Source organism: Siniperca chuatsi, linkage group LG15 (genome assembly GCF_020085105.1).
Source record: "Siniperca chuatsi isolate FFG_IHB_CAS linkage group LG15, ASM2008510v1, whole genome shotgun sequence".
NCBI classification, from domain to species: Eukaryota; Metazoa; Chordata; class Actinopteri; order Centrarchiformes; family Sinipercidae; genus Siniperca; species Siniperca chuatsi.
In genome coordinates this window covers 4,873,915-4,885,922 of record NC_058056.1, presented here as the reverse complement: position 1 = coordinate 4,885,922, position 12,008 = coordinate 4,873,915, and the positions used below count along the sequence as shown (strand labels likewise).

The 12,008-nt window shown below is 40.2% G+C and overlaps 1 protein-coding gene across 6 annotated transcripts in view; it reads left to right on the top strand.

Moving 5' to 3' along the window:
• Positions 1-12,008, top strand: part of adck1 (aarF domain containing kinase 1) — a 165,019-nt gene that overhangs the window by 32,632 nt on the left and 120,379 nt on the right. For 5 of the 6 annotated variants that reach the window (XM_044166396.1, XM_044166395.1, XM_044166398.1 and 2 more), the window contains exon 3: positions 4,203-4,286. The exons of the other annotated variant lie outside the window; for it this stretch is intronic. In XM_044166396.1, the coding sequence (XP_044022331.1) occupies positions 4,203-4,286 (84 nt within the window). The remainder of the gene's footprint in view (positions 1-4,202; positions 4,287-12,008) is intronic. 6 annotated transcript variants of the gene reach the window in all.

The window sequence follows — 12,008 nt, the reverse complement described above, 5'->3', positions numbered from 1 at the left end:
CTGTATAAGCAAAATAAACTCAATCATTGCTAAAGAAGGAAACCACACATTTGAAAACATACAAACTGCAACAGACGCTTTCCTTCTACCATGCCCACCCCTTCCCTTAAAAGGAAAACTCTTAATTTTTATGTGGATGTCCAGTCAGTGTCGATGGTAAATTTAGTCAATTGAAGCAATAAATTCCTCAGTGAGTGCTCTATTGACAAAGCACACTGAGGGCGCCAAGTAGATCTTAATGCATCCACCACTGTCATTTGACAGAACAGTAACATCATTAGAGGCAAGAAAGAACTACATGCTACTTCTGCTTGGATTTCTAGTCTCTACCTGCAATGAGAAAGATTTTGATTTATAAGCTGTTATTGTGGCAATATTCATAGTAGAACTGCTGCTAGACTTAGTTAGCTTTGTTGTTATACAGGAGCCTGCTGAATGAGTGTGTGCGTCAAAAGCTTGCACACAATGCACCCTGGTACATATAGGCAATGCCAGAACAGCTCCATTAACAGTGCCACTTTAAGATAATTCAGCTTTCTCAATCAGTATATCAAGCACTAAGGAACTTATTGCTAACATTGACGACATTTACCATCAACACTGACTGGACATCCACATAAAACATGCATACTTTTCCCTTTTAATACATGAATGTCCTTTTAATTCATATTTTTCATACTGTTGCAGTCGAAACACGGTACTGTATGTTTTTCAAAAGAAAATTCCTGTTGTCAACCTGTTGATACAATATCTATTCATTCTGATAACAGATAAACAACCTTCTGTAATTAATTAATACGTACATTCATCTACCTTGATCACTAAACCACCCAATTATGTCATAACAACACTTTATTGTGAAACAAAAGATAGATACTCAAACTGCCACCATCTACTGGCTCTTGTACAATATCACACAAAGACGGTGTAGTCCCTCATTCGTCCAGGAGTGTTCTATCGTAGAAAAGGTTTCAGTCGTAGTCATCTGGACACTGTTTTCAGAATCAAGAGGTTTTGGCTCCCATCCGTAAGTCATTCTCAATTGTGAAAAAATGGGACGGGAACTAGAAATTTAAGCTACTCTGTTACATAAGCCCTGCCCTCAGAAAAGGGCCTCACCCCCACGTGCTCCTCAGGGGGAGCGACAGCCACGGTCTTGTGACCGGAGGCCAGCCGACACTGCTCTGAATGTTCACTACTAATAGGCACTGCGCGAAGGAGTTAAATATCACTTCCTGCGTCCACTATGTGGCAGTGGAGAACATGCACTAATCATACATGATGTTGCCGTATATCAAGTGTAGACCACACAACTTAAATTGTCTTTGTCTGTTTTTGTCTTAAGATTTTTGGTTAGCTCACTGCTAACTGAGAGTAAGCAAGCTCTCTATCCTCCTGGCTTCATCTCCAGCACTGTTGCTCAGCAACAGCTGTTACAGCCGTGTAATGTGCTCAGAGTAGAAACACCGAACCAAACTCTTTCTCTCTTACCACAGCGTTGCGAGAGTTGCATAAGATTTCTGCAACAAAGTTTTTAATGTCAGCGGCTGCCACACACAATCTGCCAGCTAACTTTAAGAACTGACTTTGAGGAGAACCACAGACTGAGCGAACGGGTCCTCCATCTGCACAACGGACTGCAGACGGTTTTCTTCAGGAACCAACATTCTTCCCTGCCTGACTCATCCAACTGAACCGCCAGATAACGGCAACACGTTCAAAGCAACCGTTCTTCCTTTACAGACTAGTAACGTAACCTGACCCTGTAACTGCGCATTACATAGCTTCACATAACTTAAAAGTGTACTTGGCTAAGCACAGGACTGTGTTACTTTGTGAATTTGGTTCATTGAGTTTTATTCTTGTGATGTGTTTTCACTGTTAGGTCTTGCTAGCCACATGCTAAGTTGATGTTGATGATGTTCACACAGACACAGGGTCTTGCATGCTAACTAACTCTCTTTCTAACCTGGCACCGTTTATCCTATACAATTAACACATCCACCCCAATTCAACTTTAACAGACCCACACTCCAACATACATGGCCTGGCCACCATTTTGAGTTAGATGTCTTTTGCTCAGCCGCCATTTTGGATTAATTTCTTTTGCTAGCTGCCATTTTGATTTAACTTTCTTTGTCTGACGAGTTGTGGCCTCTGCAATAGCCGCCAGTTGGGATCGAAGCAGCCATCTTGGATCACCCACACACACTGTATTGTTCTGTAGTTTACTGCATTTAGAGTTAGACTTCACATAAATAAAGGCTTGTGTATAATTATGCTGATTTCTTTAATGTTGCACAAGAGTGAATAATTTGCCAACCTCTTCTATGTTGAACTCCAAACTCTTCAACCTACTAGCTATTGATGCTAATTCTGGTTATAGTTATTAATTTAATTATTAATCTGAGTTCCAAATTGATAGTTTAGTGTATTTTATGAGACTCAATCAATTGATTGGCTGTCATTTCTCTTTAAGAAGAGTGGTGCCCTTATTATGCCCTAAGTTATTATTTATTATTATCTTTGATAATTTTGATAGCCAAATTTAATTGATTGCACCTACACAGTTTGGTGCCCCTTTATCCATTGTAAATCCCGACAAAGTCCAGATTGGCTACTGTGCTAGGTCAAACAAGAGATCCAAACTGTTCACTTTAAGGCCTAGAGGCCTAGAAACAAATTGGCACTCGTTGCATTCCATTTGCTTATTATTGTGTCCTCTCCTTTATGAGCACTGGGGTAAAAAAAAAAAAAAAAGACTCGGTTGGTGAAAGCAAGCTAAGTAGTATTGCTACCATGTTGCATTAAACTATCCAGTTTCTTTTCAGATCAATGCTCATGAAGGAGAGGCTATAACCTAATGAAATGGGGTACTTACATTTTGTGGAACAGACTGCATGTTGGATCACTACACGCCTGCTTGAAGTAACGTTACATTATCAATACTCGGCTATTCTTGTTCTAACGGCGTTACTGAGGGCGAGGTGCTCGCCGGGTGTGCTTCGTCGACCTGGGCTAATGTTGTTGACTCGGTGAAGTCACAAATGTTACCAGTCTCTTCCTCATCGCCATCACCTGGATTTGGCCGTCTGAAAAAACTGCTTTTGGCTTTTATTGACATTTAAAAAAAATTCCCGATGCTTAGATCCAGCGGGGGGTCAACTTAGGCCCGGTGGGCTGCAGGCTTGCAATACACTGGCATAAACCCTGGCAGTGTTTTTAAAAAAGAAACTTAGTATTAAAAATAAGTTGCTTCTTTCTTTCACTTGCTTCCTAAACAAATAGACGCGATAGCCAGATCAAGATCTTGATGATACGAGGCGGTTGTGCTCGTACCGCTTTTGTCCACAGGGGCCGCCAGAATCAACAGAAAATGAAAATTAATCACACTGTTAATTAGCTTACAAATGCCACATTGTGGTCATATAGACCTTACTAGGCATTTACTTCTTATCATCAGACCTTTCTTCCACAGAATATTTGTATACATACAAAATATACAACATATTGTATGTTTCACCTTGCTGTAAATCGTTTTTTGCCTTCACAATAACCTACTTTCCCCGCTGGTATCACTTTTTCATCTCATATCATATTAAGTACTCCAGTCATGGTTATGATCATGTTGCTTGTAATTAAGAACTCTGCCTCTTTCATATGTACACATTCTGGATTGGATTGGAAAACCCAGAGAGGCCCCTGGTGCTGTAGATCATTCAAAAGTAAACCTGATATTTTTGAATATTGTTGCTTTTTGAGCAATAAAAATTCTGTATACTATACATCACTGCTCACCAGTTTCCAAAAGCATAGTTCAGTGTTTGTGATTTTGCAATGTTTGTCCAGTTCACACTGGATTGGCTGCAGCTTAGTCTTGAAAGCTGCTTCAGATAGGTGACTGGACATCTCGGTGAACAACATGCTTTTTACTGCTGTCAAAGTTACGCTACTTTTGCTTATTTGTTTAGTTTAGTCAATCCTCCATCCTGTCACTCAACCCATTCAGATCCAATTCATCCCATTCATAACAGTTGTTACATTTTATAGTTGATAATGTCAGTATTATTCCATAGTGAGGCTCACATCTTAAATTTGTTTGCCTTTGCTCATTTTATGATTGTTTGTACAGTAGTTTTCAAAGAAAAGTCTACCTGCTGACTCAGTTTTTTTTTTTTTTTTTTTGCTCTATTTGTCTGCAGACGGCGGCCATCAGTTACGACTACCTGACTGCTTTCAAACATGTGGAATATGGCACAGAGGAGTACTGGGCACTCAAGTCCAAGGTAGATAAACACTTACGGTGTTTTCCATGGGGAGGGGATGCTTGCACTGAGTCAAGCCATGAGCAACTGCGACCATTCATGCCGTGCTTTCCACAGCACAGCAAGGTGAAAGGAGTTGTTTACTTCGATGATGAGTTGGAGATGTGCTGGATTGCACAAGCTGTAGTTCTAGCAGCTCAATGTGGATATTTCTTATTGTCCCAGTAGGAAATCTACGTGTTTGGGAAACAGTAGTTTCAAGAATTCTCCACCTTGATATGTAATTAAAGTTTAGCTCAGTTACAGCATTAATCAGAATTATTAAGTGGAACCACTAACTATTCGTCCAGCTCAACAAGCACTAATAAAAGTTTCTCTTGGTGATGAGCCAAGAGTGTCTATAATGCACAAATTAGCTTTGGGAATTAACTTGAACTCAGGTAGCAAGAGGTAAAACAAGGAACGGATACGTAGTGACTGAATATAGATTACAGAAAACCAAGGCAACGACTTTATATTTAAAACATTTAAAACTAACAAAGACACAACAATGACTCAATACAACGCTAACGACATAAAATGGCGCGACAGTGAAGAAATATGAATGCAGAAACAGAGTTTGGCAGGGATGCAACAGATGAATAAACCAAATGAGAGTCACTGTAAGCAGCTGGTGTAAAAGCGGTGGTAAATTTAGAATTATGTTGTGATAGGGAGGTCAGTTATAATTATGAATTCACCTCGTTAGCAGTGCAGAAGCGTATTACTTGCGTGTCCTTGCTGGCAGCTGCGGAGTCGCTCAAGTGATGTCAGGAGAGGATGGTGTTGCAGCCGCAGGGAAAAGATTAGTTGAAGATTTAAGTTGTTTTGGGAATGCACCTTTAAAGTATATGGGTAGTTTGTTAGCATAATGTTGCTTCTTCAGACATCAAGCAGACACAGAGAGACTACATTATCATTATTTTTGAAATGTGTTTGTGTTCACCTGATGAATCAAAGTCCAATACTCACTCCCTTTTGGCTCTGGTTTGGTCTCTACCAACTCCTGAGAAAAATATCTGGCTCATTCGCTGCTAAATGCCAGCTAGTCTCTAAGTATGTTTGTCTGCTGTTTGGTGCTGAGCAGGTATTGAACAGTGAGTTTGTCAGAGCTTTTTCACTGAAAACAGCTGCCTCTGCTCCTGGAAACTAGGTTGATGAGTGCTGGGAAACAGTAAAGTTTCAGGCCAGAAAATCAAAACAATGAACTAAAATATGCTAAAAACCTGGGAAGAACTGAGGGAACTACAGAGTAGGTGATAATTCTCTGTGGGTTCATCACTACAGAAGACACCTTTCACACTGTCATTTGATCCTGGGGACTGGAATTACAACATTAAGGATGAAATCAGAACATTAAGGTGAGACATGGAAAGTGACAAATTATTTTCTGTTATCCATACACAGTTTGAATAATTCAATACATACAGACATTTGGTGGCCTTTATGCATTGACTATATTTAGTGACATTAATCATGATACTCTTTGTAGGTCCTGGTTTTCCATGTTGTCAGGGTAAATGGAGGAACTGACAAATTGAAATAAACCCTAATTTGTGGTTTCAGATTTGAGATTAACCTCAAGTAGACGTGAGACTGTTGAAATGCAATCTCATCTTGTTACAACATCAGACTGCATTATTATTCAGTCAAATCCACCAAACAGGATCATATTTGGAGGGGAATTCCTACTAGTAGGATAAAGGTAATAATAGTAAATGTCAGCTGATATGCACTGAGTGATTTGTGCTGGCGTTTGTTTAAAGGCCACAGCTCAGTCAGGTTCACTCAGGAGACTGCTGCTGGAAAGGTCAGAGACCACCTGATCTGACAAAAAGTGCATAGAAAGCTCAGCTGCAGCAAGAGAGCTGCAGTGAACCTTGAAGAGCATGGCATACACACACACAGACACTCGGTACAGCCCCTTGGGCCCTGCTGGTCAAGCCTGGCTGCACATGCTGATTAGAATTAATGCATAGTGCTGATTTAATAGAGAGGAGGCTAGCCTCCTAATTATTATGAAGTCATAGAGGCAGAGGTGAGGCGACAGCACAGCGGCTCCACACTTGTTTAGTGTCTTTATGCTGCTGATTTTTCCTGCAGTGTAATTGTCTGTCTAAACAAAGGACAGGAAGGAGAAAACACGGACTGAAAACTGATTGAAGTTCTTTACATATGATGGATTCTGTGATGAGTTATGTGTTACACTATCCATTCATATGTGTAACCAAGGCCTAAGTAATAATCACCAGCTGTTTCATGTATGTTTAGGTATTTGTTCTGTAGCAGCTGAACCCGTGTTGGGCAGTAACACATTACTGAGTAACGTGCTACAGTAATATCATAACTTTTCAGTAATGAGTTGTGTAAGGGATTAGAATTTGAAATTCAGTAATCAGCATGTTTGCTGTCTTACTGGGAGTTAGAGGGTTTATCAATAATTGATTTATCGATAAGTCTTATATCAACAGAATCAACATCATCAATCAATTTTCTAAAGCAGTTCCAACAAAAACTGAACATTAGAACCTACATAAAGGTGGGATTTAGTGCAGGACTGTCGGATTAGATTACATTATACTGCGTTAGTTTGAGCTAGGGGGACCTTATTAACTGGTGACTGAGTGTATATATCAGTACCAGCAGCAGGCTTAAAATTACATAATATTCAAAGCCTTTGTATCAGATGAAGTCATCATGTCAACGCTCTCTGACCTCCAACTGTATGTTTGTTTCTTGTCACAAGGGGCACATTTGACTACACAGTTAATGAGCTCTTGAGCTCTTTCTGCATCTCATCTTCCTTGTCGTCCTGTTAGTGTGTCACCCTGTGTTCATCTCTCAGTGGAGCAGCAGAGCTGCTTTCAGCCACTCAAGAAGAGCTTCACTCAAAAGCCACTTAAGTAGCCAGTCTTCCAAGCTCATCAAAGGCTGCCCCAAGTGAACCGAGGGGCCATTCACAGCCAATTAGAGAGTGGAGGAACATTCCCTGCAATGAGAGAACAGATGGACTGCTTTTTGTCATGTGCAGCAAGCCAAGTTCTGCTGTGATTTCTCTCAACCTCATGAACACGCTGTGGCTCCACAGTACATTGAATTCCTATGTAACATGTGTAGCAAACACTTGATAACCGGTAAGAAGTTGTTGTGTACTTTACAGTTTGATGTTTTAAAAGCAGAGCTGGGCTGTCTCTAATACCACTATCCAGTGTCTGGCTATCTGCTTATAACGTCAATGTTCATTGTTTATGTAATTTTCCATTGAACTATAGTATTCTGTGTAGGGTTTGGCAATATCTACCAAGGTGGTTAACCCTGAGGTTAGCATAAAATTCAGCCCTGGAGGAAAAGTTACCTCATTAAGCAGATCATATGATTATTATACGATGTTAAGATGGTAGAGGGCTCAGTAACCTGGAGATTCATTCAGGTATGAACAGATGTCTGGATATGACACAAAGTGTCTAGTTTGGCAATCGGGTTGTCCATTTAGCATCTCTTTGGCAGAGCGAAAGCAGTCTAATGGTCGAGTTATGCTCGAAAATAACTACTTCGTATGACGTGTCTTCTGACCACTCTGAAGGCAGAAGTGTTGATAGCTGTTCTGAACGGATACACTCGAAGGTGGGGTGAAAAGCTGGCTGTCATAAGCCCTTTTAACACAGATCCCGCAATACTGCCATAAAGAAGAGCCATCATTACGCCTGCTTTGCTTTTTTTACACTGAACCAAACAACGCTGACATAATGCTGCCCCAGTGTGTGATTTAGATAGGGCAAAGTACCACCTCAACGTAGGCAGAGCTGATCATCATAGCAACGCTATTCCAGCAGTTGAGAAAACGACACACGGGAGCTTTACTTTGGTCTTGAGAAGCTGTAGCCTTTATTCACTGACAAACTGTAACCTACACTGTACATTTACTGCCAGATTGACAGCATCACTGCTCCCCTTTTCCTCTTCACCATCACTCTCTGCTGCTCGCTCTCTTTTGTTCACCCACACACTCACTACGCACACCCTTAAAAGTACCGAATTTGGTACCTAACCCTAGTCATACAGTGTGTCATCTGACCATATCTAAAGGCAAAAGTGTTTAGATCTGTTCTGTATGGCCATACTTGAAGATGGGGTGAAAAGCCAGCTGTCACAGAGAGGAGCGAAACGTGATGAATGAATTGTACAAGGGGGATAACTGCGCACACTTTCAGACAGTCTCTCCTGTAAGACATTCATGGTGTTGCACTCAGTTGTTTACACAAAAAGTAACAGAAGTAGTTGTGTGAAGAATGAAAGAAGAGAGATGAGAGAGAAGTTCCAATCTCACTTTCACATCTCCACACACCTGGTCATTCACTGCATAAAATGTGCATCATTGTTGGGTTTTCTGTTTCTGAAAGTTACAAAAATTGGTGGAGATTGAAAAGTCTTTAAACTAATCATTCTGTGGTGATTTTGTTTGTGAAAGAACATATAACGCAAAAAATACTAGAGATGATCATCGATCAACCGTTTAAAGGACCTTACCTGCGGTTTTGCTTGTGTTGGGACTCCACAGATGAATTGATTAATTTGTCTGATTTAAACTGAACTTTTGTTAGGAGACCATTTGAACTAAGCATTCCAAAATCCCAAGAGCATTGAATGCAGCATACCAGCCATCATTGGTCAGTCTGACCTGTGACCCGTGATGTCACCAGGTCAGTAAAAGACAGACCCTAAAACCAACAGGAAGTCAGCCATTTTGAATTGACTTTGACATACTCTTCTTAGTAGGTTGCCCAGATCCACCTCAGATTTGTTCAGCAAAGTCTTATGACCTTGATGAAGCTTAATTGTGAAAATTGTGAGTTTTCATCAAACACCGTTGTTGTGGCGACACATTATTCCCTGTGAAACAGGAAGTCGTTGTAACTTGAGTGTACATTGTTCAATCTGCCTGAAATTTTACATACAGAGTCCTGGCCTGAGGACATCTTCATGCCAATTAGCAGTTTTAGTGACAAAGGTTTGCCTCACTGCAACCTATGGTTAAGAAGTCCGTCAATCATTAATATCTATATCTCCACATAGGTCTGTCCGATCAACAAAACTTGGCTCAGTAGTTTCTTATGCCCCACTGAGGCTCTCTGTGTAAAATTTGGTGCCAATTGTCCACTAGGTAGCACTTTTATTGCAAAAGCATGAAATATGCGAACATACTTTTTCGAACTCCTCCTAGGCCGTGAGTCCAATCTGCATGAAACTGTGCACATAGAATTTATGGTCACTCATTATCAAAAGATATTAAAATAATTTTCGTACTCCAAGAAATGCCCAAGTTATAAAGCAAAAACTTCTTGTGGGTTGCAGTCGAAAAACAGGAAGTGATGTCATATCTCCACGTAGCTCTATCCAATTAATGCGAAACTTGGGCTAGTAGTTTCCCAAGTCCCACTGAGGCTTTGTGTAAAATTCAAGTTTTTATCATCAAAATTGACATAAATCGCTTTAGGGAATTTGTCGTTTCCATTCAAATTCACAGTATATACAGTGCCAAACACTCCATTAACAAGACCATCTGTAACATCTAAATTTTTTATAAGCATAACCCAAGCCTTCGTACAAAAACTAAGCAATCAAGTTTTTTTATCATAGTTATGTAAGCTATTCTTATGTGCACATCGCCCTGTTTGAGGGTTTTTATCGCAATCTTGAGCTTAATTTTGCACAATATCTGAAAATACCTTGTCCAACATATTGAAATTATGTGTTTGCACTGTTTGTTGCAAAAATGTGAAGGTCCTCTGTGTCTTCGCCCCTGCTTGTCTCACATTGTTTAAATAACACTTCATCCGGCTTTGAGTTTCCTGTTTCCTGAGTCGATTTAGAGTTACGGAAAACTATTGGTCTTTTTGCCGCACAGTTTCTGTCAATTCAATGTGACATGTGACTTTCTGTGTGAAAGTATTTGCCCATAGGTTATTCCCTATTTGATCAGTGTAAAGAGGGCGTCCTTTAATTGGTGGTAGCTGATAAAAATCTCCAATAGCTATAATGGAAACATTGCCATAGGGAGAAAAATCAGTGCATTGTTTAATTTGTCGTAGTCTGCCATGGATATAGGCCAAAAGTTTGTGATCCACCATGGAAATTTAATCTATTACCAGTATTTGTAGATCTTTCAAACTGGCTCTTAATGTATTTACTTTTTCCTCCCTTAGAGGTTGATATGGCAATGAAGCATTATTCCCAATCGCAAAGCTGTTGTGTATTGTTGTAGCATTAATGTTATATGCAGCCACACCAGTAAGAGCAGTTAGTTAAACATGAATGTCACCCGGATTAGACATTCTTGCTAACAATCTGCATGCCTCATAATACACCGCTTTTATTAAATGAGATTTACTGTGCCTGCTCCTCCAGAAATAAGTACATGAAATGGGTCAGGATTTTTCCCATTTACTTTATCTAGGCACCATTGACATATTTTGTAAAACACCTGTGCCTGTAGCTCATTGAATGAGCGCGTAATAGATAGTGCTCCTGATTTGATAAATTTTCTGCATTTGAAATTCAACTGACACTACCCTCCTTTCTAGTGGCTGTAAATCTGGATTTTCCTGTTTTTCATTAGGGCACATATCCCTCCCAAAAAGGATTGGTACTCTGCATCTACAGATACACTGAGGTTAAGATATATGAATTTGAATTGTGATAGAAAAAGTTGGATCTATACACCTCTAGTACATAATTCTGTTTGCTTATCCAGAAATATGTTTTGAATTTCGAATAATATACAGACCTTATAATGAACTTCTCTAATGATTCTTGCTTTTAAGCAACCAATTTAAGCAGGTCAATGTAAAAGAAATGTCCACTAGTTCCCAGGAAGTGTAAATTCCACTGCATGGTGTAATGTGTGTGTGTATACTAAGTACTTATGTGAACAGTAGCTCCGCTGATCCTTACTGATCCTGAGTATCCACTGGCTTGTGGCAGAGAGTGTTTCTGCTGTTCATGTGGCACTGAGGCACAATTACTGAAGCATGACAATAAAATGCAGAGCATGAAATTAACTCTGGCTCCCAGTGAAAAATCACCCCACCAACACCACCACCTCTCTTCCTTTGTCCCTTCTTCATTTTTCCCAACACTGAGTCTCATATTTTTGCTATTCCTCTTATAACACAGTGAGAGAAAACAGCACCATCACAGAAGCACAGTAAGGGCTTATGTCTACACTCTGCTGTAAGAGATAACAAATAGCTTGTATTTTCCCCAACCTTTTTGTATTGCTGTTGGGTTGTGTGAAAATAAATGACACTTTTAATACTAGAGCAGCGGAGGGACCTGAGCTGAGCCTCAGTCTATTTAGATACTATACATTCTGTATCATTGCATTAAATGCAAAAGGATTTCAAACTCCTCAGGCTTTGCTACTATAATACTTGTAGACAAGGCCTATTGACTACACAGGCTTAAATCTGCACACATCACCACACAGTTCCCCCTCTCCCCTGTGACAGGCGGCCAGATGAGCCTCAGTGAGCTGAATAACGAGCTAATCATGAGTATCCCAATAATAAATAGGCCTTGTTCATAGTCCACTAATCCCAGTCATTTAGTGCTGGTATGGCAGCAGAAATCAATTACTGCAGCTGGGCTCCCAGTATAGGACCCTGCTCTCTGCTGTCCAGCTGCACATAACACACTCGCACCTTT